The 27,080-nt window shown below is 45.2% G+C and overlaps 1 protein-coding gene and 1 pseudogene across 1 annotated transcript; both read left to right on the top strand.

The window, feature by feature from the left end:
* The first annotated feature begins 919 nt into the window (after positions 1-919).
* Positions 920-25,908, top strand: Apmap (adipocyte plasma membrane associated protein). Its single transcript, XM_006985531.4, has 9 exons — positions 920-1,103; positions 8,996-9,112; positions 13,642-13,757; positions 18,482-18,574; positions 19,680-19,796; positions 20,879-21,053; positions 21,543-21,677; positions 22,032-22,224; positions 24,812-25,908. Exons 1-9 carry the CDS (start codon positions 1,012-1,014, stop codon positions 25,019-25,021), a joined length of 1,248 nt encoding a protein of 415 aa, XP_006985593.1. The 5' UTR covers positions 920-1,011; the 3' UTR covers positions 25,022-25,908.
* LOC143273021 (small ribosomal subunit protein eS19 pseudogene) lies at positions 1,110-8,989 on the top strand (annotated as a pseudogene).
* Positions 25,909-27,080: the final 1,172 nt, after the last annotated feature.

The raw sequence follows: 27,080 nt of genomic DNA, 5'->3' as shown, positions 1-27,080 counted from the left end.
TACCGCCATCTAGTGCTGAAAAGATAATTGCATGTCTGTTTCTGCAAAACCTCCAAGAGCAGCGAGGAAACTTAAGTGACTGCACTTTGAACATGTGTAGTATCCTAGAGAGCATTCCCAGGGCCCTAAGGAACAGGACTTGGTTTCTGCTGCCTGAAGGGGGTTCTTCCCCTTGCCTTTTCCTCCCAATCCTGCCCCCATGTCCTATTCCTTCAGTGGTCAAATGCTTCCACAAAGTCAAGTTTCTTTCTTTAGAAGCCATCACTGTATTAAATTTTACATTTACTGAAGTCATGGCTCCCATTGGTTCCAGAAAGGAGGGGCTTTACCTGTGGTCTGCTGACCTCCACTCCTGGAGTATGTTTGACTCGTTGTAATACTGTGGAAGCACCACCTGCTGCTTCCTTCATGATCCCTACAGTTTTGCCACTAGTGGTCTTTTCTACTTGGGCCTGTCTTTACCTAAAGGTAACTCCTTTTAGATTTTTATTTTTTATTTTTCAAATGTCTGTTGTATAGCCACCCGAAGATCTAGTAGTCAACATTTGATCTCGACCAAAAGGAAACATTTTGAATTTTTCCGGAAATCACGATCTCAGAAAAGAACGATTTTCAGGCGGGGATGATTGCACTGCAAGGGGATGAACGCGTAATTTTTCACACAGTTCGTTAAGAATCAGTGGCAGCCTCTCTTTGCACGCGTGTTACCGCAGACATCACCGCCGGCGCAAAGAGGTGAGGCAGACCCCGGCTGCGGCCTCAGCATCCAGACTTGGTGGGGTGAGGGAGGCCTCCCCCCCATTCCCCAGCGGCCGTTCGCGGAGGCCGGGGGTGGTGCCGTACCGCTGTGCCAATCTCCCGAAGTGGGAGGGGCCGGCATGCAGCTCGGTCGCCAGGCATACGTCATTTCCGCGCGCCGGGGCGCGGGGGCGGTGCGGGGTGGGGGGCGGTCCTGGAACTCGTGCGACTCAGTGCCGACTGAGGCGGTGGAGCCCGTGGTGCGGCTGCAAGATGAACGAGGCAGATGGGCTGCGGCAGCGCCGGCCCCTGCGGCCGCAGGTCGTCACGGACGAGGGCCAGGCCCCGGAGGCCAAGGAGGGCAGGTAGGCCGAACCTGGACTGGGACCCTCCTCTCCGTGGACGAGAACCCTCTTGGTTAACCCCACTTTGACCGAGGACCCGGGTTCTGACCTGCAGGACGCATCTGCCCGGCGAGGGCTCGCGCGCACCCGGGCTGTCAGTGCTCGCGGGCCTTCCCCGTCCCTTCTTACACCCCAGCCGCTGGAGCCATCGCCTTTTGGCATCTTCCCGACATGTCCTTGCTGGATCCTCTGATACTCCTGGGACAGCCACCTGGCCACTGCCCTGCCTGCCACTTTTGTGTTCCCGTTTTTCCTTTTCTTGAAGGGAAGTCAGAAAAGATGCGGGATCTTCCTTCTGCGAAGAGCCTCTTCTGCACCTACTGCCGCCGCGCAGTCTGAAGTCCTCACCACGGAGTAGAGAACCGACATGACATTGTTGGCAGTTTTTCTGATAGGGACAGTAGTTACTGACGATTAGTATATCTCTAAAGGGTCCCCCCTCCCCCCAGTCTTCCTGTATTTAAGAATGTTCTATTGGCCAAAAGCTGAAGCATGCTCCTTAAACCCTAATATAAGACATTTAAAATTCACTTTTCAGTTTTGTGATGTGGATTTTATATTTTGAATTTCTAGATCAGCCTTAAAAGTGGTGGAATTAACTTACGTGATAGAAAAATTGGAAGTATGTATTTGGTCACTAGCAGTGTCATGAGGGGTGTGGTACATACTGGATGAGAGACAGTTTTTGCTTCTGATGGTCAGCTTTATTGACTAATGATAATAAGATAAACACAAAACATGCTTTGGCTTTGGAAAGGAGTTTGTGAAAGAACCAGAAAGTGATAGTATGGGTCTTGACTAAGGAGACCAGCCATCTTAGGTTGCCATTATCTAGGACGCGCTTTACTAAGTGTGTGTAGCTTTGGGACAAATTGTTCACCATGCTTGTTGTGGATATTGCGAATTAATTACTAATTAATGGTGAATCTTTAGGATGGATAAGCAAGGAGTGGCCAAACCTGACTGCAGAAACTAGGAGAAAAAGGATGGAGTAGAGTACCCTGGTACTCTGAGAGGTACGGTGCTTTGAAGCCTGGCGCACCCTGTACCTGGGGGCCCTTGGTAGATGGGCCTACTATCTAGAACAGCTGCTGTGACATTTGTGGCCTCCAGGCAAAGGGACATATTTAATTATCTTGATTTTATTTTTAAGGTTCTCTGTGGGGATATCTTCCTTTCTGACTACAAATTAGATGCAAATTGTCTCTTTCCACCTGATCTTGTCTAGCGTCTTCCATTTGTGCTTACACTGTTTGACTTTCTGTTTGTAAATATGTTTCTTAGTATTTTTTCTCTTTCATTAGTGATCCTTAATGGTTGCTTCTAAAGTGAGTTCTTGTCAGCCACCTTCCTTTCTGCCCTTACTATTATAACATTCCTGTTTTCAGCAGCAGCAGCTCTGTATTTTTGTAGTAATGTCTGGTAGTTTGTCCAGTTATCATCTTGATTACTGTAAGGGTCTAGGGTTGAATGTGAGTCAGAGAAGTTTTGTGAAGTAAAGAAATCTGGAAGTTGGGAGCTCATAGGTAGGACGCTTATCTAGTTCACCTAAGGTCATGTGTTTGTCTTTTAGTGCAGAAAATAAAGACAGCAAGGAATCTGAAGAAAGTATAAGCAAACAGAAAGTTAGAGCAAACTTCAGACTTGCAAAAACCTGCAAGCCTAACGCAAAATTATGAACTGACCTAAAACATTAGGAGATTTCTTTCTTTCTTTCTTTTTTTTTTTAAGTTTGATTACACAGTTGAGTGTGATCTGCAGATGAAAATGAGGGATTGCAATGTTAAAATGCTAGACATGCCTCGGAATGGAGTGGTGGAAACTTGACTGTTGAGTTGTCAGAATAGAAGAAGGAAAACAGATGTAATAGTGGAGGGGCCCTGCGCAGTACTTTGGAAAGTTTCCCGGCTTGCAGGAAAAGCAGCATTGCCATTTGACTGGAGCGGTTGTTGAGGTCACTGTGAGTGAGATGGTATGAACGAAGTTACAGTAACGAAGGGTGGAGCTGGCAGTTGGACAGTGACTGAGAAGCATCTTTTAGAACCATGCCTTCAGAGTGGGCTTTGGTGTTAAGGCTTCTGAATATCTGAATGAGCTACACATCGGAATTTGATTGTTCAGCCCTTTTATTCAGTGTGGGACACAGATGAGTGAGGCATTTCCCATGCTGCTGCCCTTCAGAATCACTGTTTGACATTGGTTCCCCAAATGCTTCAGGAACTGTGTTGAAAAAGTGATCCTTACACTATGAAATTATCTTTTGAAACACCCTTCTATCAAGGAAGAGAAGGCCTTAGTTTTTAATGCATGTACCCAGGAGTGAAGGATTCATTCAGAATTTGACAACAGTGTTTTCAGTAAGCTTCTGAGGCCTTTTAGAGTAAAAGTGTCTGTCAGGCCTAATTCCCGTTTTCCAGTTTAAGACTGAGAACAGGGGAGTTGGGGGAGATGATGATGTTTTCATCCCAGCATTGCCCGAGTGTGTCTTCAAATGGGTCTTCTAACTTATTTTTCTTAATTGCTCAATTAAGGCATTAATTTCTTGCTTTTTAATGAAAAAATGATTCTAGGAGGAAGGAATGTGAAAAATGAGCAAATTTGAGGTTTCATCACTTTAAAAGATGAGACTTGTTGCTATTTGGCTTTTGAGCTTCCTTGGCACCCAAGGTTGCTCGAACCCCATGGATTTGGAGCCTATAGATTTTTTTCTGCAGAGTTCACAGTTCATTCTTGGATTCTTGGTGTCTTTTTATCTGATGGTGGCCTGGTGTGCACATACAGGGAGAGTTAGAGAATACCCTTCAAATTGAGTGGGTGAAATGGCAGAGGATTTTGTAAGTTATCCAAACTGGTTGCATCACGGTGACTGTGCCCTTTCCCATAGAGACTGCAGGCAATTCAGGATGCCCATGTCCTCAAGGGAGAAGGCATTGCTCTAGGCTCTTCTTAAGAGATTTGGACAAACAAGTAGGTTGCTCAAGCTGCACTTGGAAAATAAGTTGCTAGCTTTTCTGATTATGTGATTATAGGCTGGAAGTGTGTAAGTGAAAACAGAGATGAAGAGTGTAGTTCTTTCTTTAGGCTAAAGTTATGCAGGTGCACAGTTTGAGGAAAGCCAACATGGAGAAAACATGGAGGGCTGGAAGTGGACTGAATTCCCAGGATCAGTAGTGGGGATATCTGGTCAAAAGTTAATCTTAGGTTACAGTAAGTGTGTGCAGAATAAGAGTGCAAGAGCAGGTTGCCTCATTTATGTGACAAGCTCTCTCCATCTCAAGTGCTTCGTAGCTATGCCTCGTTAGTGTCTACTTTATTTTCATCGTGGTGCTCAGAGTTTTCTTAAAACTTGACCAGCACAATTACTAGTAGAAGCTGGATAATAAAGTCCAGGAGGAAGTTGGATAAGATTAGTGGTGTCCAACTGTTTATCAGGAACAACTGAGGGAAAAATGGGTTTCCAGGCCCACTCTGGCCCCATAGACCAGAATCTCCAGGCATTGTTTAAAGCGGTAAATATGTCAGGTGCATGCCTTTCATCCCAGCACTCTGGAGGCAGAGGCAGGTGAATCTCTGTGCGGTTGAGGCCAGCCTGGTCTATCTATTGTGTTCCAGGACAGCCAGAGCTACATAATGGAGAAGCCCTGTATCAAAACAAGCAAACAAACAACCCCCCCAATCTCCCACCAAAACCAAACCAAACCAACCAAACAAACAAAACTGTGAAGATTGTCTTCATTGAGGAGTTCAGTTGGGAACACCCAACAGGGGACTTCTAACTTCTCCAGTTTTGATCCTATTAACTGTAAGACACTGGCAGTACCAGATCCCAGCAAGTCTTGTCAAGGGGCTGGTGATGTCACTCAGTGGTAAGAGTGTTGGCCTAACATGTAAGAGGTCCTGGGTTCCATCACTAGGACAACAGAAAGAAAATAATAGAAGGTGCTTGCCCAGATCCTGACAAGGTGGGAGATGTGGGACACTCATTGTGTGTCATCTCTGGAAGTTTGGCTATTTTTCCAGCTGTAAGCCCGGGTGTGTTGAGTCCTGGCTGAACTTACTTTGGACACAATTGAACCTTTTGCCATGATGTGAAGGGACAGTGACCCAAGCATATTGTCACATACTCCGAATCAGGTCACTAAGTTAAGAGTTTTGAAATGTAAGATACAGGACTGGAAATGTACCTTAATGGGACAGTGCATGCTTAGCATGTGCATGGCTCTGGGCTCCATTCCTAACACCCTTCTTCCCATGCTAGGAGCAGTGTGGTAAAGGAGTTCGTGTAAGTCAGACACAGATTAGGAGAATTTGTTTTGTTAGGCAGTGAAAAAAAGAGACTGTACTTTGTTAGATTTTCATGCTTATTGTGGTTAATGCCAACCAAAAACCACAGATCTGGGATTATAGTGTTCCCCCGCTGTTTCAGATGAAGTAGAGGATTGCATCAGCATCCTTTAAAGGACAAGAAGAATATCCTGGTTGGACTGTATCGTGTTCCCTGGGTGCTTTGAATGTGTTTGTCTCTCTTTGGGACTCTTGTTTTTAACAGCCGTTTTTTCTGTCATTGGTACTTGTAACCAGCCCTACTTTTTTGAACAGATACCTCAGTTTATTTCTATTGTGGTAAAAAGCTTTAGGCCGCTTCAAGAAAATCACTTTGATACAGTGCTCCAGGCTTTGGTATGGGTTTTGCATAGAGAAGTCACTGATTTTTAGTTTCTTTTCCTTTAGTGGGAACAAATCATGTTTACTTAAAATCTCTAATTTAGTGTTTTTTGTCTTATAAAGTGATGGAGTTTTGCAACAATTTACCACTGTATAAATTTACATCTTTTTTGTTGAGATGTAATTCATGAAACACACAAGTAACCATTTTAATGTGTGAAGCTCAGTGGATTTACAGTGTTTGCAGTGTTGGTCAGTTACTTTCATCATCCCGTTAAGACACCTTTTATCCAATAAGTAGTCACAGTTACACTATGTGAAAGAACCCATTTCCCCATTCACTCACAGATGTCCATAAGTGAATGAGTATAACACCAATTGCTAAAATGGTCTTATAAAAAACCTGGAGCCAGATATTGGGGTAAATGCTGAAAGATCAGAGAGACAAAGGAACAAGTCACAGCTACTTCTCACCTCGCCAGCTCCACGAACCCTCTGTTTGAAAGCCTCTGAGTCTTCAGCCGAAAAAGCTCTCTAGCCAAAAGAGCTTCAGACGAAAAGGGCTTCATTGGAAAGCCTCTAGTTGAAAGGACTTCTGCCAAAAAGACCTTAGTTCCTGTCTCCTCACGCCTTATATACCTTTCTCCACCCAGCCATATTACTTCCTTCCTAATGCTGGGATTAAAGGTATGTGATTCCCAAGTGCTGGGATTAAAGGTGTGTGCCACCACTGCCTGGCTTTGTTTCTCTCCTAGACTAAGTCAATCTCATGTAATCCAGGGTGACTTTGAACTCACAGAGATACAGATGGATCTCTGCCTTCCGAGTACTAGGATTAAAGGTGTGTGCCACCACTGCCTGGCCTCTATGTTTAACCTAGTGGCTTGTTCTGTTCTCTGATCTTTAGGCAAATTTTATTAGGGTACACAATTTATCATCACAGATGAGTAGATAAGCATGTTTGGTACATACACACATACTGGAAGGTGGGTTGTCTTATACCAGTAAAAACAAAAAAAGGGGGTAATACTGATATATTGTATAACATGAGTACATGAATGAACCTGAAAGATCTTATGCCAAGTAATAGAAGTTGTCCCTTTCCCCTAATGGGCAGCACAGAGACTCCATGATGCCTCGTGTTACTGTAGAAGAGTTAAACCAGAAGGAGTTCATCAGACCCCTGATAGCTTTCCTCCAAAGGTCTGGGAAACTAAAGGTCCCTGAAGAGTGGACACAGGCAGTCTGATCAAACATAAAGATCATGCTCTGAGAACTGGTTTTACACACAAGCTGCTTCCACACTGCAGCACCTGTAACTCTGGGCTGGTGATAGCGTTGGCTCTAGGACCAAGATCTATGGAGGACTTAAGAGAAATAGCATCAGGCCCAGCCACATCAGTAGAGGCTTCAAGAGTGTGGCCTGTCTAGTCCTTCAACCCCTGGAGCGGCTGATAGTGGTGGAAAAGGACCAACATGGGGACTGCAAGCTGACGCCTCAGAAACCGAGAGAGCTGTACAGAATTGCTGGACAACTGGCGGCTGCTAACAAGAAACCATAGAATGAAGGATTCTGGGTTAAAGTTGCCTCATTGCAGGTCAGAGAGGGAGGCTGGTTACTAAAAGTCACACGTTGTGTGGTTAACATGACTCTTGAAGAGATATAGCGTCATGACCTTTTACAATGTTTTAAACCCTAAGGGCTCTGGGTCCAGGCATCTTCCACTCTGCTAATTGCTAATGGTGAAAGCAGGCCTAAAGTCCTTTCTGCTCTGCTGATGTCCTTCCAGTTTGGCAGTGGACATTGCTTGTCAAAGCCAAAACCCTTCCTTTCAATCTGTTCTATTAAGTAGGACTCCTCATTTTTCTTTTTAAGTCTACATTTAAATTTTACAGATAGAAACTTTCTAATAAGCTCATGATTTTAGTTTTTTTAAATTTGCTCAATTTAATCTTTTAAAAAAGAATGTGGGGCCAGGTGGTGGTGGCCCACGCCTTTAATCCCAGCACTCAGGAGGCAGAGGCAGGCGGATCTCTGTGAGTTTGAGGCCAACCTGGACTACCAAGTGAGCCCCAGGAAAGGCGCAAAGCTACACAGAGAAACCCTGTCTTGAAAAAGCAAAAAAAAAAAAAAAAAGTGTGTGTGTGTGTGTGTGAATGAGTATAGGTATGTAGGCATGCATGCCACAGTGTACATGCAGTTCTCTCTTTCTGCCCTGCGGGTTCTGGGGATTGAACTCAGGTTTTCAGCCTTGGCAGCAAGAGCCTTTACACACTATATTGCCACCCCTTTTAAGTTAACCTTGATGTCAAGTGTTTAATAAAATTACAATGTAATTTATATAAGCAGATAATGATTCTATGAGGTTTATGTAGCAAGAAGCTGAAGATTGTCACTTTTTAAAAACCAGATAAGAATGACAATGTGTGTGAGGAGTTCTAGTTATTGCTGTCATTTGTCTTAAAGCTACCCAGATTCCAAAAGCACCTCTTAGACTGGTAAATAGCTTTTTGGAATTTTAACTGCATAATCTATATGAATTCCCCAGGAACATCTACCAAATTCCACCAAAGGAAGAGCAAGGATTTTCTTTGATTCCTAAAATGGGGTGGTGCAAAATGTGCCAGATATTAGGGGCTCAGAGAGTTGGCAGGACTCCTGTTCCCTTCATGAAAATCTCAGTCCACCCTCCTCTCTCTCTTTGCTCATCTTCTCTATATGTGACTATGTCCATCACATCACTGAAAGTCTTTTCTCCTATCTTTTCTGAGTCAGGATCTTGTAGTCCTGCTGGCCTTCAGCTTATAACCCTCCTTTGTTGGACTTCTAAGTGTGACCTGGGATTACAGTTTTGTGGGCTGTGCTGGCTCTCCCATTTACATTTTGTATTCGTCAATTTTTTGAGTTTTTCCTTGAAATTCTACTAGAAGAAAGAATATCTGGACTATAAATGACCAGAGTGTTTCACAGAGCTGCAGGATTTTGCACAAAGAAATAGTCATGTCTGCCAAGGTTGACAAACCACTCAAGTTTAACCATGCATCACAAAGTCAGTGACCTTGCAGTGGAAAACTTGGTGAGCAGAGGAACTGGGTGAGCGGTTTGCTTCGGAGCAGGCATCCAGAGTTGACAGGTTTGTCACCGTGTGTGGCTGTGCTCACTGCCACTCTTGTTTTCTTTCTGACAGCTCCTTCAGTGGCAGAGTTTTCCGAACCACCTTCCTGATGCTGGCTCTTTCCCTTGCCATTCCCCTGCTTGGAGCTGTGATGCTCTTGGAGTCCCCTATAGATCCTCAGAGTATCAGGTAAGTGCCCAGCAGTCTTGGGAAGGGTTCCCCTACCAGTGGGGGTGTACAGTAGATCAGTGTGGTCTGGAACTTGGTTATGAGTAGGAGAGCTCTACTTCTTTAGTATTTGGGTTTCATGTTGAATTAGCTATAACTCAATACCTGTGAAATCGTCCCTGCCATTGTGACAGAAACCAGCTATAGAAATCAGAATTAAAGAAGCTGAAGTGTTAGAAATAACTGGCCTTAGTTCATTTGAAGTAGTAGAGGCACACTGCAGTGATTTAAATCCGTTATGTAATTTTTGTTAATAATTAATTTTTAAGATCTGTAATTAGTATTCTGTTTTTGCTAAGTTATAATTCACCAGTGGAGGTCTGTGAGGAATCAGTCTATTGTAACTTGGAAACCCCTTAACCCCTTACTCATGTTTGTAGTCAGAGCAGGACAGAGTCAGGCTTTTATTGGTGTTTGCTGATGTTGAACTTGGGCTGGTTGTAGAATGGTTGTGTGGTTTGGCCTGGAAAAAATGGAAGGAGGTAGGTTGAGCTTTTTGTGAAGGAGCTCTCTCAACTCCCTTAGCCTCTAATTTCCTAATCATTTTGTATCTCCCACCTTTAGAAATCAAAGGAAATCTTAGCTCTTCCATTTGGTTGAGTAAGTTTGACAAATTCACATAGGAAATTCACACAGATTCTGCAGTAACAAAACTCCAAGTCATCATGCCAAAGCCTTTGGAGATGCTAGTGGGAGTGAAGCCATCTGTAAATTATTTTAGATGAGTTAGTACTTCTTGTAAAGCTTTCAAAAGGACTTCATACAAGAACTTTGTCTAACTATGGAGCAAAGATAATATATACAACTGAATAATGTGTTGGTGTTTTATATATAAAAATTAAGATTTTATAGTGGATTCAACTCACTAAGAATATGTTCAGCAGCTAAGGTAGGTGTCTACCAGATTTCTGAGATGAGGGAGGACACAGTTTGATCTTAGATGAACATGTGGGCAAGAGTTACCTTGTTTATTGGATTTAGAATTGCCAAACTTTAGTAACTAAAGGGCCTGGGGGATATGGATAGAGTACTTACCTAGCAAGTGCAAAGACCCTTGATTTGGTCCCCCACACTTGTAAAAACCAAAAACCCAAGTAATCACTGACTACAAATAAAGGTGCATAGTGCTATGGAAATGGGATTAGCTTGTATCTTACGATCCAGGAGGAATGCTGACCTAGTCAGCTTGAGGGGTTGGTTCTAATTATCTGTATGCCGGGGGTACTCTTCCACATTTCCTGTTTGAGCCTCGGGCCTGAGGACATCTGGTAGTCTTCTCAAAAGCCCTTCTTAACGTGTAGAAAACTGTCTCAATCTCCTCCCAGCAGAACTGACCCAGGTCTCCTTGAGTAAGGTAGGGAAGTAAACAGTGTGTATCGCTGGTAGTCAGAAGCCAGGTTAGATTCAGTCTTGTGAAGGGGAGACGTGCTGTGGGATGTTAATGTATGTCCTGTGGGAGCCCTTCTTGGGTTCCTTGTGGCGTTACTCAGCAGGTTTGCATAGAGGATGATTAGCACCATGGGCCTGAGTGCAGGTGTCTGAGATGGTCTGCACTTGGCTGTACTGGGGGATGGTCTGTATGTCAAGTTGCTCTGATTGGTCAATAAATAAAACCTGATTGGTCGTGGCTAGGCAGGAAGTATAGGCGGGACTAACAGAGGAGAAATAAAAGAACAGGAAGGCAGAAGGAGACGCTGCCAGCCACTGCCAGGACAAGCAGCATGTGAAGATGCTGGTAAGCCACGAGCCACGTAGCAAGGTATAGATTTGTAGAAATGCGTTACTTTAAGATATAAGAACAGTTAACAAGAAGCCTGCCATGGCCATACAGTTTGTAAGCAATATAAGTCTCTGTGTTTACTTGGTTGGGTCTGAGCGGCTGTGGGACTGGTGGGTGACAGAGATTTGTCCTGACTGTGGGCAAGGCAGGAAAACTCTAGCTACAGAGACGCACACAGCAGCTGAAGATGTGAGTTTGGAGTTGACTGAAATCCTTTGATCTCAGGGAGGGCCAGTTTGTGTGTGGAAATAATGGTGATGAAACTTAGCTGAAAAGGGGTGTGTGACCATGGCAAACAGAAAAACAGCTCAGTGAGGATTTGAAGTTGTACAGGGTGAGCACTGGTTGTACTGTAGGGGAGCCTAATGAGGCAAGAAGGGTTCAGATGCAGCTAAGAATATTTTTAAAATGCCTAGAAACGCTCATATCCTTCTGTGGAAAACAGTCCTCTTGTTCCTTTCTGAGTAGAAATGCAATTGCTTTCCCAGGCCCTGTGAGATGTAAATTGGAGTGGAGTCTAAGATGGCATGCCCCAGGACTGTGTCCTGACATGGACATATGTGTGAGACAGACTCAGCACACTTAAGAGTTGACAGAGCTAGCAAAGGGGTGTAGGAAGCTTGGTCTCAGAGGAAAGAGCAAAACATGATCCTGGCTGAAAAACTGCAATAACAACAACAACAACAACAACAAGATAAATAAGTGGACGTAAGCAGTACAGCCACAGAGTCAGCAAGGGTGAACTAGTGTCACTGGCTTAGGCGAGGCCTCAAGACATGATCTGATTTGGGCTTCCTGGTGGCTTTCCTCTGCTGCCAACTACTGCCATGGGGACCTTGCTTGCCTGCCCTTTGCCTCTTTGCACCCAAGTCTTCCTGTCCCTGTCCCCGTCCCGTCCCCCCCCCCCCCCCTTGAGACAAGGTCTCCCTTTGCAGCCCAGGTTGGCCTCACGCTTGTGGCAATCTTCCAGCTTCAGCCTCCTGAGTCCTGGGATAATAGGCATGAGCTACTATGCCTGGCTTTAAATTTTCTTGGTATTTCCCTACTGAGATTGTCCTCAGGTTATCTGTGGGCAGGGACAAGCACACAATTGCTTCTTGAGAACTTCCTGAGTGGAAGGACTTAAGCCAGTTGGGGAGGTTTTGAGCATCTGTGGTCTTGGCTTTATGCTCGTACATGGTTTGCTTTGCAAGCTCAGCTTGGTGGTTGGGCCTGTCAGGGTCAGAACTGAACTCTTGGCCAAAGCAGGCAGGCTACTTCCTGTCTGCTCCTTTGGCCCTGAAACTTTCTGGTTAAGCTGAAAGGATTTGCCTTTATGGCTGGTAGAAAGTCATGGTTGAGAGCCAGGGCAGAGGGAAGAAAGACAATTTAATCCGGGTGTGGTGCTGACTCAGAAGTGGCAACAGGGAGTAAAGTACACTATTGTGAACAATCGTTGTGTTGCAGAATAGAGAGCTTTTTATCCCTCACATTCTCAGCCACCCTCAGGCCCCTGTCTCCCCTCCACGGTGAGCAGGCCAGGAAACAGCCTCGCTGAATGGCAAGGTTGAGGGCAGGATGGGAAATACTCCTCTTCCTCCTCCTCAGCAGTGTGTGTTGGGAACTCCCTGTCTGTCAGGTTCTTGAGATACAGCAGAGGGAAGCAGGAAGGGATCTCTGGTCCACATAACATCCCTTCTAGTGGGGCCAGAGAGGCAAACACCCCAGAAAAGCAAATCCAAAAGTACATGAGAAGATGGTAAGTACAATGGAAAGATTAGAGCAGGTATGGGCCAGGCCCAGGGGGGTGGCCAGTTTTAAATTGGGTGCTAAGAATAGGCTTCACCAAGGAAAGAGGAGTTTATGAGAGTTAATGTACTCAAGGTCCTACAAAGGGGGCCTGGTATGGGGAACAGAAGAAACAACAAGGTAACAGGTCACAGGGCCAGACGGGGCAGCATAAGAAGTCACTCCGAGGGCTTTGGTTTGAGTGGGATGGGGTATTTGCAGGGATCAGCAGACAGATGCTGTGATGTGAAGTGGGCTGCTTGATTGAGAATAGACTGTAGGATGAGAGAGAAGAGGCAGAAGATACTGTCCAGGGCAGAGTGGCAGCAGAGGACCTGGGAGGACCGTCAATCATGTCTCTTTAAAAGTGGCCTCAGCACTAGCTGGGAGCCATGGCACTTTTGTCTGTGGATGGGAATGAGTTTGGAGGGAAGTTGCTGGAGTTACTCTGTGGGAGGGGAGGATGCTCTGGGGTTCAGTAGAATGTACCTGTGTGATGTCATGAGCCCTGGATGTTGTTCCATGGCTGGCTCCCTCCCTTCCCTTACATGAAGCAAGAAGCTAGTCAGCTGTGGAAGGTCAACAGAGCCCTCCCCAGTCAGGTAGACAGTAATAGCTATAGATAGATACTAGCTACAGGGCTGTCTGTATCAGAGGGTGTGAGAGAGTCTGTCTTGAGGCCCTGGATGGTGATGAGATCCTTGGGACGTTTGGGGTATGGGGACATACAATATTTGTATTTTCATAATTATTTCCTACTATAATCTTTTTTGATATCCTTGAATTTTCCCTCTTAATCTTTATTTTTCTGGTGTTCAAGGGTGTTTTGGGAATGTATTCTGTGTGTTAGAACAGGGAGATAGACATGCCATAGGTCCTCAGAAAATGTTTTCCTTCATGGATATTTTTATATACAAATCCTTGCAATTGTATTGTCTTACAGCTTCAAAGAACCCCCTCTTTTGTTTGGTGTTCTGCAACCAAATACCAAGTTGCGACAAGCAGAAAGGCTATTTGAAAACCAACTTAGTGGGCCAGAGTCCCTGGTAAATATCGGGGGTAAGTAAACGGATCTGTGGAGTGTGGATTTCCAGGAGGCTGTTGCCCAGGGTGGGTGGGTTCAGTGGGAGCAGCAGCAGTGGCATTAGGGAGCTGCGGGCTTGTGTTTCAGCTGTGAACATCTCAAGGAACAGCCCTCTCTTCTCTCTGTCTGGTTTGCATTCCATTTTTGTATGTTTTATTTGTTTGTTTTTCAAGACCTAGTGTCTCTGAGTATCCCTGGCTGTCCTGGATCTCATTCTGTAGACCAGGCTGGCACTCATAGATCTGTCTCCCTCTGCCTCCTGAGTGCTAGGACTAAAGGTGCATACCACTGTGCTGGGCTGCATGGGGCGATTTGGAGCTAATTTCCACAGAGTACTTGGATACTTGGTTGTGCAGAGGTGGAAGGCAGATGCCGACACTGACATTGAATTCATTTGTTTAGTTAGGTAGGTGTTACTTGATAGCACCCAGTTCTGTGCTCACTTTGTCTTTGTATTGCATAGGTTTTATTTTGAAGTGAAGAGGAGTAGTTCTCAGTATTTCCACGAGTCTATCCATCTCAGGATGGATTTCCTGAGAACAAGAATTGGGCCTGATAATGAATTTGACTCTAGCAACCAGACAGTAGGTTTTTCTTTTTCCTTTTCTTTTCTTTTCTTTTCTTTTTTTTTTGTCTGTTGGGGTGAGAATTAAGATTAGTATTGAAAGGACACAGTTAATGAGATGTGACTGGTGTGAAGATTTCTGAGTAGCAGCTTTGAAATGCTGCAGCCCTGTGTCTATTACATTACCTGGGCAGTGGCTATGGACATTGTGTGCTGTGCACCTAGGTTTAGTTTCTCAGCCTGCCAGGGCCATTGCTGTGCAAGTGTTTGATAAACTCTTGTCCTGCCCGTGCCTTGTCCATAGTGACCCAGAAGCTGCCCATTTCTGCAGTTATTGCTTTATTATATGGCTGGCAGAGTAAACATTTTTTTCAGTAAGAGTAAATACTTTATGGTAGAACTTCCGTTTCTCTTGAAAGGTCTTGGCATCTGTTAGTAAGTTCCATCAGTTCTGGCCAAACACTGTCATTTCAGCTAGAATTTGTGTTGCTTGGAGGTCTTTGCTGCCTTATGAGTGCACCTGTCCGCCTTCTCCATTCTCCATATTGAGGAGCTGAGTATACTGGGTGCCAGATCTGGTGTGGACCCAAGGGGACCTCTCTGCTTCTATTCCTGTGGATGTGAGCTACAAGTTGGAATCCAGACACCTGCTGCTGCTGCTGCAGCTTCATTTGGAGGGTATCCTGGGAGAGAGTGGCAGGTGCTGACTGCCTCGGGACAGGTGCTAGAGGAGAGCAACCACCAATTAGCATACTTTATTTCATGTTTTTAAGTGATCCTGTTCTTGCAGCACTTATGCCCAGCTGGCAGCTACTTGTGGTTACACAATTAAAAGGTTATGGACATGGGTACATTGCTCTAAGGACAACAATATTTGAACCCGAACAATTCTTTCCTGTCGGTAAGATATGCTGTAATATAGTTCCCTCGCCTACAGGAGGGTCCTACTTACCTCATTCTCTCTCTAGAGGGCAGACTTTGATGAGGCACTCTTTTCCCATCCCACCATACCATTCTTCTACCAATGTAAGCTCCTGTGTATGGTAAAGGTGGATCTGTCCATTCTACCTTTCGTATTGCATTTTTTTCCTCTTGGAGCATACCAGATCCTACCATTGATTCTATATGCTTGGTGTCCAGGGAACTTAACTTCAACAGTTGGTGCTATGTATATCCCTAAGGGTTTTTCCCCTTTCTTTGTATGCATCACCTTAATCTCCTTCCCCAAACTGTGAGACATGGTTAATGTTCCAGGTGTTGTTTCCTTATATGTACCCATTATTTCCAGCCAGTACCTTTCTCTGAGTCCCCCTCTCCACAGGTGGTGCTATCTACCTTTTCATTAGAACAATTATGAAAGCATGACCCGATAATTTTAACTGCCTCTGTTGAGTTAGAAAAGTTCCCTGGATTGGGAATTGCAGTTAGTAATTCCAGATAAGAAATTTGAGAAGCATAGCCCCCTGCTAAATCTTAGGGGAAAACATTCGAGGAGGATTTGAAATTCCAGGGAAAATTACAGCTGTCTCATATGTGACTGACAAAGTGAAACTAAAAACTGCCCAAAGAATCAACAACATAGTGAAAGAGAAAAGAGCCTTCAATCTAAGCGAATCTAGCAGTGTCCTGCACTACCCCAAGTCTACGGGTCCTTGCCAAGTGAGAAACCATTTCCAAGGGTCTTGCTTTGCAGAATCCCATTGGATAGGCATTCATACACTGATCTGAGGCTAGGCTGTAGGATGAATCTTAAAGAGTCTTATTAATAAGAACAAACCCAGAGCTAGGTATTGGAGTGAATGCTGAATGATCAGATAAACAGAACAAGCCACAGCCACCTCACCTTGCCAATTCCTCAGCTGATCCTGTTTCCTCAGACTGGAAGCCTCTGAGTCCTCATCCAAATGGATCTCAGCTGAACTGCTGCTAAAAGTTTAACCAGGTTCTAGTTCTTGGTCCTCACGCCTTATATACCTTTCTGCTTCTTGCCATCACTTCCTGGGATTAAAGATGTGTGTCACCATGCCTGGTGGTTTCCAGTGTGGCTTTGAACTCACAGAGCTCCAGACGGATCTCTGCCTCCTGAATACTAGGATTAAAGGCATGTATGCCACCGTTTTCTGGCCTCTATGTCTGTCTACTGGCTGTTCTGTTTTCTGACCCCCAGATAAGTTTATTGGGGTGCACAATATATCAACCACACTAGGCTGCATGGATCCCAACATTTATAAAACCTACTTTGTTTATTCTCTGTCAAAAATGCCCAAAATGGTTTCAGTTTTGTATATTTATTTGTTATTATTTTTAAAATAATTTCAAGCATATATATGTATCTATATACATATATGTGTACACACACACACACACACACACACACACACACACAAGCACATATATAATATTGGTCATTTTCACCCCTCTTACCCTCTTTCTCCTGTTTTCACTCCCTCTGAATGTCTTGTTCTTCCCAACAAGTTGTCTATTTTCACATCTTTCTGTTTGTGTTTTTATTATTTTTTTCAATGGCCCACTGAGCTTAACTAGGGTTGCTTGCAAAAAGAGTTGGGCAGGGGCTGTTTACTAGAGAGAGCATTGGCAGCATAACAGAGGCTGCTGTATCACTGAAGAAAACTACTCCCCTCCCTCAGCAGCCTCTAATTGCAGTATCTCCTCAGGGGATTCTCGTGAGTCCCTCCCTGGTCCATGATGAAATGTTGACAGGCCCCATCGTGTGCAGGTAACCTTAGCTTCTGAGTTCATGAATGTAACAGCCAGGCCACATGCAGAAGACAACATTTCACAGCATTCGTCCCCATCCTGTGTCTTTTACAGTCCTTCTGACCCCTCTTCCGGGGTGTTTCCTGAGTGTGGGTGCTATGGATGTCTTTTGAGGGCTGAGCACTCAGCAGTCACTTGTCCTCAGCAGTCTGACCAGTTAAGAGTCTGTATTAGCCATCACCCACTGCAAAGAAAGGCTCTGACCAAGGCTGAGGGCAGCACTAATCTGTGCGTATAAACGTGTATATGTAGAAGGCAGTTTGACACCTTTTCTATTGAGCAAATCAACAGTAGGTTCTGTCTAGGATTTGTGACTAGCTCCCCAGCCTTCTGCCTTTGACCAGAGCAAACTTTTAAGATCTGTTTTAGGCTTCAGCAATGGAACAGAAAGTAGAGAATGGGTGCTGGGTTCGGCACACAGGTCCAGCCTTCCCACTGTTGCCACCTCCTGCCATAGTTGGGTTATCATCTCCACTGTCTGTTCTAAGTAGGGTTCACCCTTGGCATTGTGTACTCTGGATTTGTAATGCCATCATAGAGGATATTCTCTCCGTCCTAAAATTCACCTGTGTTCTCTTCCCCTCTTTAACTCTCAGCTACTAGTGACTTAAATTTCCGCATTGGTCTCCTCTTCCAGAATGTTGTAGCATTAGAGTCATACAGTCTCTTCAGGGTGCCTCTTGCATCTGTGTGAGATACTGCTCTGTAGTTTCTCTTCATGTCTTTGTTAGGGCAATGCAGAAGTTGTAATTCATAGAATGAGTTAAGAGGTATTATTTCAGTGTCTGTCTCCTGAAGCAAATTTTAGAGATTTGGCTGTAATTTTTTAAGGTAGAATTCACCAGTGATCCAGCTGATTAGGGGCTGATTGCTTTCTGTCTTGCAGGATTATTAATTATTTATCAGTTTCTTTGACACACATAAGTCTGTTCATACTGCCTCTGTGCAGACTTTGTACAGCTCTGGACAGTTGTATCCTTTGAGGAAGCCCCCATAGTTTTGTTACTTTCAATTTTTGTTTTGTTTTATTTTTTCAAGACAGGGTTACTCGGTGTAGCCCTGGCTGTCCTGGAACTCACTCTGTAGATCAGGCTGGCCTTGAACTCACAGAGAATCACTTGCCACTGCCTCCTGAGTGCTGGGATTAAAGGCATGCGCCACCACTGCCTGGCTTGTTACTTTAAAATTTAAGGATTTAAAATTTTCCCGTACATCATTTCTCCATCATCTTCAGAGTTGTCGTTTCCTTTCTGGCTGTTAAAATATAACCCAACTGCTTCCCTTATAGAAGAGACAGTGGCCACAGCTCTTAGGCCAAGCCTTTAATGACCCTTCCCCTTTTGTTTTCGTAAACAGATGCGATGTTCACTGGCACATCGGATGGCAGAGTTGTGAAACTTGAAAACGGGGAAATAGAGACCATCGCCCGGTTTGGTTCAGGCCCTTGCAGTAAGTTGGTGATGCCTCATTCGGAAAGTTGTCCCTTTCCCCCGGATGTCACTTTCACTGTTGGAGAACTGCTGACCATCTGGCAGACAGGACACGCTGTGGTGTCACCTTGGTTTCTTATTGCTGGGTGGTCATCTGGCCTTGGAGTGCCCAGCCCGTGGTTGTCACTCTGATGTCTTTGCTTTCCAGTTGGGCATTGGTCATGTGACTGAGTAGTTCTGGTGCTGTGTCCCCTCATCATCCCATTCAGTCTCTGGTTGCCCTGTGGGAACTTAATCTCTGTGGGTGGTGCTGCTTTATATAAAGACAGGGGCTTTGTGACTGTTGGGGGCTTACGAGTGATTCCTTAGTAGCTCCTCAGGGATTTCAGTTGTGTTACTCAAGTCTGAGAACCCTTAAATCATTTAGACTTTGGAAGCATAAGCAGACAGTCACACTGTTTAAAACCTGGACCACAGGATTCTTATTTTTTAAAATTAATTAACTTACTGTAAATTTTTATTTTTTGTGGTATTTTGGGTGGATTCCAGGACTCCTGATTACCAGGCAAGTGTTCTACCACTTCAATACACAGACTAGTTACCATTTTTGATAACTGGGCACGTTTTATAAGAATGATGCATTTTCATTTCAAAATAAAAGCAGCATAAACATACAAAATCAAAATAAAGACTTAGGGTCTTCTGACTGTGCCAGCATTTGAATGAGTACCTTTCTAGGAAGCTTTGCATTCATGGACACCCATGCTCATACTCTGTATTAGCTTCTTCAGCCTGCCCTTTCCACTCTACACGCAACACCTGTACTCAGCACCTACATTGAGCACTGGACAGTGAACACCCCTTGTGGTGCAGTAGCACTTGCAGGAAGCACCTTAATGCATACATTCTGTAAGTATATGCTGTGGTAGCACCCACAGTAAGCACCCAGGTTGAGCTCCTTGCAGTGAGTCTCTGCAGAGGCAGGTCCATTTCTAACACTGTGGTTTTTTGCTCTGTACAGCATGGTGTCTGTTTAGGGAGTTATGGAAGAGATACTTGGATACTGAAGAGGGCACAGGTAGAATCTTGGAGCGGCCACTGATTCCTATTGTTTATCTTCCTAGAAACCCGAGATGATGAACCTACCTGTGGGAGACCGCTGGGCATCCGGGCAGGGCCCAATGGGACTCTTTTTGTGGTTGATGCATACAAGGGATTATTCGAAGTAAATCCTCAGAAACGTATGTGACAACTTGTTTCTTTGATATTTTCAGCTCTTTTAAACAGTATACAAATAAAGCATATTTAATAAGATTGTTAAATGTAGTCTACAGGCAACTACAATGTTTTCTTACTAAATAATAGCACAGGTATTGCCTGCAGATACTTGTGTTGGCCACCAGAGAACTCCCTTTCTGAGACTGCCTTGGTCCTAGCCCAGTTTTTCTCTGTCTCTGTGTTTTAGCCACTGGCTCTCAGAAGGGATGTGTTGTAAACATTTACTCCTCATCCTCCTGTCTGAGAATCTTTTTTTCCTCCTTAGACAGTTCCTTCTCCTTTCTCTCTTATGACTGCACGTGATATAACCAGAACTGGTATTATAATATGTGCTGTGTGCTCTCTCTATGGAGGATCTATGCATGGGGCTTGACCATGGGTATTGCAGACTGGCCTCTGCTTTCTGGTGGTTATGACTGGGGAGGTTACATAGCCTCTTTGTTCCTGTTTTTCATATAGTAGGAACGATTCATAGTGGACCTTGCCTATGGATTCTTGCACAGGGTTAAATAATAGTGTACATAGGAAGCTTGGCACTCAATTTATGTCCTTTATGTTATTTGAGTTTTGAGCTGGGGGTCTCATTGTATTCCCAAGCTGGCCTCCAAGTACTGAGTTCAAGCCCTCCTCCAACCTCTACCTCTCCTACCCAGGACTGCAGTGTGTCCCTCATTCCTGGCTAGTTTTAAAAACTCACTATTGTTGCTTAATGTAAAAGCAGATGAATGGAAGATTTGATTTTTCTTCTCTCCAGCTAAAAGATAGTAATAGATTTTTTTTTGCTCTTACTAGTTTTTTTTTTTTTTTTTAATTTGTTGATATCAATTAAAAAATGTGTTCTCCATCTTCGTAATTCTGCCTTTGGTAAAGTTTAGTCTAAAAAAAAAAGATTGTCACCTAATGGTTGATAACTGCTCTCACTGGGGGTTTGAAAAGCTCATTTTAGCTTTTTGTCTTGACATCAGCTGGCTTGATAAACATTGTGAAATTATTAAGAAACAAGTTCCTAAAATGAGAGCGAATCTTTCATGTTTTGTGACTTCAGGTGCAGTGAAACTGCTGCTGTCCTCAGAGACGCCCATTGAGGGCAAGAAAATGTCCTTTGTGAATGATCTCACTGTCACTCGCGACGGGAGGAAGATTTATTTCACGGATTCCAGCAGCAAGTGGCAGAGACGGGACTACCTGCTCCTGGTGATGGAGGGCACTGATGATGGGCGGCAAGTGCTCCTTTCAGGCCTTCCCCTCAATGAGTAGATTAGCCCCAGGGGACGGGCAGCAGACCTGTTTCTGCTGGAAGCCGCAGTAGGGTCTCAGTACAGGGTGTCAGTGTCTAGGAACACGACTCTGGAGTCATGTGATGGCTCAGTATGATCTCCCTTCCTCAGAGCAAATGAAGTCTGTCTATCCGAGGGGGTTCTAGACAGAATGGGTGAGGCCCCCCAGCAGGCCTAGGTTTCAGGTCATGCCTCTAAAGGCCGGTGTGCTGGCCTTCATTGTGCTGACCTAGTTCTCTAGTCAGTAAGGGGATGCTGGATCTGGTGTGGACAGGGAGGGCCCTTACTAGCCAGCTTGGGACCAGGCTCATACGGATCCCTGACATGGGTTCTATCCCCCCAGTGGGAGGCTGAGTCACTTTCCCTTGCCCCAAGCCCACAGGAGGTCTTGGGCTCTTCCCCTGTGTGACTGCTGTGTTGGGCCTTCCACAGCCTGCTGGAGTACGACACTGTGACGAAAGAAGTGAAGGTTTTGTTGGACCAGTTGCGGTTCCCCAATGGAGTTCAGCTGTCTCCTGAGGAAGACTTTGTTCTGGTGGCAGAGACATCCATGGCCAGGATACGAAGGTAGGTGTGTGTGTGTGTGTGTGTGTGTGTGTGTGTGTGTGTGTGTGTGTGTGTGTGTGGTGTGAACAGAGCTGTCAGTCAGGGCCTGTGGTGGGATAGAAACAAGGGGAATGGATGTCTTGAGTTCATGCCTTCTGTATAGCCGGCAGTCTGTTCCCCTGTAAGGTGGACTTTGGCTCTTCCTGCTTGTGTGGTCCTCAAGATGTGTATCAGCAGCTCTGCTTGCGTTCACGACAGACACATGAATAGTATTTTCTGTACAGATACTTGAACTAAAACCAGTTTTGTGCCTGGCTAAAAGTTTTACCTTAATTTTTGTCTACTTTGCATCGCCTGCTTGGGCATGTTTTTCAGAGTCTATGTGTCTGGCCTGATGAAAGGAGGGGCAGATATGTTTGTGGAGAACATGCCTGGATTTCCTGACAATATCCGGCCCAGCAGCTCCGGCGGGTACTGGGTTGCTGCTGCGACAATTCGTGCTAACCCCGGGTTTTCCATGTTGGATTTCTTATCTGAGAAGCCTTTTATTAAGAGACTGATTTTTAAGGTAATTATGAAAACCGATTCCAAAAAGCAAGATGGAGATGAGTCTAATGGTCTGTTTCCATTGGCCTGATTAGCGCTCAGACCTCAGTTCCAGTTAGAATATTGGTACCTGTCACACCTACTTTTAAGCACATGTGTGTTCATGCTTAGGCGTGTGCATGTGTGTGAAGGCTAGATGTCAACCATAGGGTCAGTCCTCTGGAACTGTCTACCTTCTTTTGTGAAACAGGGTCTCTCATCTGAGGTTCAGCAGGTGGGCAAGGCTGGCCAGCCTTTGAGCCTCAGGGATCTGCCTGTTTGCACATCCCCAGCACCGGGTGTGTGCTGCCACTTTTGGCTTTTTACCTGGGTGCCTGAGTGGTAAGCACTTGCTGGCGAAGGGACTCCCCTAGTACTGTAAACAGGTTTTGTTCTTTAGCCAAAAATACAGTTGAAACACTTGAGTCTCCCTCCTCTCTTTCTTTGTTTTCCTTGCTTCTGAGTATTTCTGTCACTTTACCTTCTTGACTTCAGAGGCCACCTTACCTGGTAGTCCTGCCGCTCTCTGTCTACGGTGGCTCTTTCGACCTGCTTCTGCCCTCCTTCACACCCTGTGAGTCTCATGACTCCTTGGTTTGGATCTTAGGAGCCCCTCTCCCCTCCCCAGGAGGAAAAGTTTCAGTTCTGAGGAAATGAACACATCCATATTGCATTTCCCCTGCTCTGGAATTGGCCTTTTCTTTGGGGGAGTACTTGGGCTTCTGGGTGCCAGTGCTCATTCTTTTGGTCAGCACTGTTCATTGGTTCCTCAGGAGCAAAGCTAGGAAGTGCAAGCATATGCTTACACCTGCATTTCTTGATCATACTAGTTCAAAATTTAAAGCTGTAGTGTATGCAGACTACCTGTAGCATAACTGAACTCATGGCTTTATTCTAGTTTTCTTAGCTCCCCTTGTCTTTGTACCTCCCTTGTCTCACTGTAGTGAGATGCCTGGGTCACCTTGTCTTGCATATATTTCCTTTGTTTTTGAGACAGGATTTTACTACATAACTGCCTAGATTTGACTAGAACTCGCTTTCTGCCAGCCTCTGCCCCTCCCGTGCTGGGGTTATAGGTGGTTGCCACCATGCATAGACATGTTCACTGTTTAATAAGTTCCTCCAAGTACAACCATGGTGTAGCCGTCGCTCCTATCTGAGAAAGAAGACTCAGGCCTGGTTCTAAACTCAACACAAGTTGCTCTTTTCCACTGTCTTTCTCCATTGCCAGAAATCGTGTCCCTCCATGGGATTTCTCTGCTTAAACTTTCTATGAGCCCCACAAGGCTACATCTGTTTGTAGCTGTGCTCACGGGTACCCAGCTCAGCACTCTGTACAGGGGCACACCCACAGGGACTGCAGACCAAGTTTCAAGGAAGACGGCAAAATGGGCTTGTTCAGAGGTGATACCATAGGATGGACTTGCTCTCTTAAACCTCCCAGCCCTTTTGTGACCGTGAAAGGCTTTTTAAACTCTCGTCATTTGCCTCTTACATTTCTTGAGTGTGAGACTTGTGGTTAAGCTGTACTGATTTTGACCCAGTGTTCTGGTGGACAGAGATGGTTTTCAGCTTGACTTCAGTGCAGTGATCTCTTGGCATGTGATCTTGCATTTTTCTGTGGTTAGCTAAGTCATCACTGTCCCTATGCAGGCTTGGCCTCCTTGGTCTGATCTGCATGGGAGTGGGGAACATGATTTTTGCCCCTGCACTATGGGACCTCCCTCTCCCCAGGATGCTGGGCTACTCTTAGATGATGAGAAGTTGTATGATCAGTTTGCTCCCAGTCAGAAGGTAAGCTCTCATCCATGACCAGGCCCCAGGTGGAGCTCCAGGAGACCAATTGACAAAAGAGAGCAGGGATTAAATGAGCAAGAGATATTGAGATCATGATTGGAAAAAGCACAGGGACAAATAGACAAACTAGTGGAAACACATAAACTATGAACTAATAGCTGAGGAGCCACCATGGAACTCGATCAGGCTCTCTGGATAAGTGAGACAGTCGATTAGCTTGAACTATTTAGGAGGACCCCAGGAAGTAGGACCGGGTCCTGACCTTAGTGCATGAGCTGGCTTTTTGGAACCTAAGGTCAATGCTGGGGCACTCTGCTCAGCCTAGGTGAAGGGAGGAGGGGACTGGACCTGCCTCAACTGAATCTACCAGGCTGAGCTGAGTCCCCAGGGGAGTCCTTGCCCTGGAGGAAATGGGAATGGGGAGTGGATTGGGGCGAGGGCAGAGATGGGGTTCGGGAGGAGGGAGGACAGGGGAATCCATGGCTGATATGTAAAATTAAATTAATTATGAAATAAAAAATAAGTGTAAGCCGGGCGGTGGTGGCGCACGCCTTTAATCCCAGCACTTGGGAGGCAGAGCCAGGCGGATCTCTGTGAGTTCGAGGCCAGCCTGGGCTACCAAGTGAGCTCCAGGAAAGGCGCAAAGCTACACAGAGAAACCCTGTCTCGAAAAACCAAAAAAAAAAAAAAAAAAAAAAAAAAAAAGTGTATTAGGCTCTAAAAAAAAAAAAAAAAAAGAAGGTAAGCTCTCATCTCTGATACTTCCTTTCCAGCTGTTCAGCCAGGAGACGGTGATGAAGTTTGTGCCACGGTATAGCCTGGTCCTAGAACTCAGTGACAGTGGTGCCTTCCGGAGAAGCCTGCATGATCCTGATGGACTGGTGGTCACCTATGTGAGTGAGGCACATGAACATGATGGACATCTGTACCTGGGTTCCTTCAGATCGCCCTTCATCTGCAAACTCAGCCTCCAGTCTATTTAGTCAGCCCAGCAGCTGCTCCCACTGTGCATGCCAGGAATCATCACACTCAGCTACCATAGGTCTGGAAGGATCCATGGACATAGCTTTGTCCTTCTGTTCCTGTTAGTCCTTGGAAGTGTGGGAGTAGCTGCTGCAACCTGGAGAAGGTGTGGGTCTCCAAGAGGTGCCTCCCACCTGGACTTGATGTCACTTTTAGAGGGAAACAGTTTATCTGCTGTGGGAAAGACAGTTCACAGAAAGCCATTTCTCTTTAACAAAATTTCATGCTAAGTACACAAAATCTCCAGGACTTGGAGAATTTCCTACACTTGTCCCAGGGCTCAGGGTTTGATTAGAATATGGGATTAGCTATGCAGGGACCTTTCTGTTGCAGTCGGCTCTTTCTGCCACGTTCAGTGTCTTCATTCTAAAGTGGGGTCAGGCTTGTTGGGGATGGCGTGGAAGTGCCAGTGCAGGTGTGTTGAGGTTGCTGGCTGGGATCGTGCAAGCTGAAACTTTGTTCTCAGGGTCATGTGAGATGTGTGGGAATACCTGGACTCTTCCTCCATAGTAAAGGGTGTCCTCCCAACCTCTACATGCTGTGGCTCAGCCTCTTTTCATGCCAGAGGGTTTTCAAGACTCCTGTTTCAGTGGCCAAGAGGATTTCATTGGGCTTCTTGCTGTGACTACCTCCTCCACTAGAATTGGGTGACCCAGTGAGTCTGTACCTGCAGTGTGCTTTAGAAATGCCCTTTTTATGGCTTGGTTCATTACCTTTCTACCTACAGATGTGAGTAGCGACCTGTTGATGTTTGTGCTAATGTAATAAGCTCAGAGTTGCTTATTTCTTGGCAAGTCTGTTTATACACTGGTCTTAATTTTGATGATAATAAATAATATAAAACCCACTTTTCTGTTGGTTACTCTTTTTGATGAAGTGGCCTGGGAGTTTCTTCTCTACTTTAATTATTTTATTTTTCTGCTTTAATTGCTTAACAGTGTCAGTGTGAAAACTTTTGGTAAGGGTATTTTAGGACCAAACAGCCATCCGGTTGGTTTGCTTAGAAGTGAAGCTAAGGGGACCTCTTAGGGCGCCCAGGGTCCTCTAGTAGTGTCTCCCAGTTTTGATTGATCCCAGGTAAGTTGATGTTGGCCTTTGCTCCTGTTTGTGTCCTCTGCTGTTGGTACCTGTTTCTTTTCTCCTTGGGTGTGAGAATGCTGAAAAGATTGTGTCTCTGGAAGTGTTTGAAATAATTTGACAGAAAAGTAATTTGAATAGTTAACAATATAAAAATTGAAAAACGTCAATAGCTGCGGTGAGAACCCCTGGCCGGCCCCTCCCTCCCCGACTGCTCAGGTGCAGCTGGAGAAGTGGCTGGAGTCTGAGGAGTCGTCTTTCCCAATCTTGTGTCACCTCCTTGGGACTGGTTTGTAGAAATGAAGCAACAGTAGATTTGTGGTGAGATGGGCTGCAGACCGGTGAGTGCAACCCGTGTTTCATCAGCTCAACAACTGTCAGTGCTGTTTCTGGAACTTACAGGGAAGGAAACCGCACAGTATGTAACACAGTGGTGTGTCCTGTCAGGGATGCGTGAATACCTGGGTAACACGAGTGAGTCTAGAAGAACTAGAGAGTTTGGCCTTCAGGGCTGAATTCTCCCTGGTGAAGTGATCCTTTTTGTGAACTTTTAGCAAAGGACTCTGGCTTTTGACTCAGCTGGTGCTTTCAGCTCCCAGGCGTCATTTCCTATGTTTATCTGGTTATTTCGTGCCAAAGACGGTTGTCTTAGGAGCTTCACATATATGGCATGCTTTTCCTGTAAACATAAAAGGAATCTTCTCTAATATGGGTTATTAATATGCCCATAAGATTAATCAGGTAATTAATAATTTGTCTCAATACTGTTTCAAAACTCTGTTAAGAGTCAGCTTTTTGCCGGCGGTGGTGGCGCATGCACTGGGGAGGCAGAGGCAGGCAGATCTCTGTGAGTTCGAGGCCAGCCTGGGCTACAGAGTGAGTTCCAGGACAGGCTTCAAAGCTACACTGAGAAACCCTGTCTCGAAAAACCAAAAAAAAAAA

Source organism: Peromyscus maniculatus, chromosome 4 (assembly GCF_049852395.1).
Source record: "Peromyscus maniculatus bairdii isolate BWxNUB_F1_BW_parent chromosome 4, HU_Pman_BW_mat_3.1, whole genome shotgun sequence".
NCBI lineage: Eukaryota > Metazoa > Chordata > Mammalia > Rodentia > Cricetidae > Peromyscus > Peromyscus maniculatus.
Note: the sequence above shows the minus strand (reverse complement) of the source record. Positions and strands in the feature narration are given on the sequence as shown.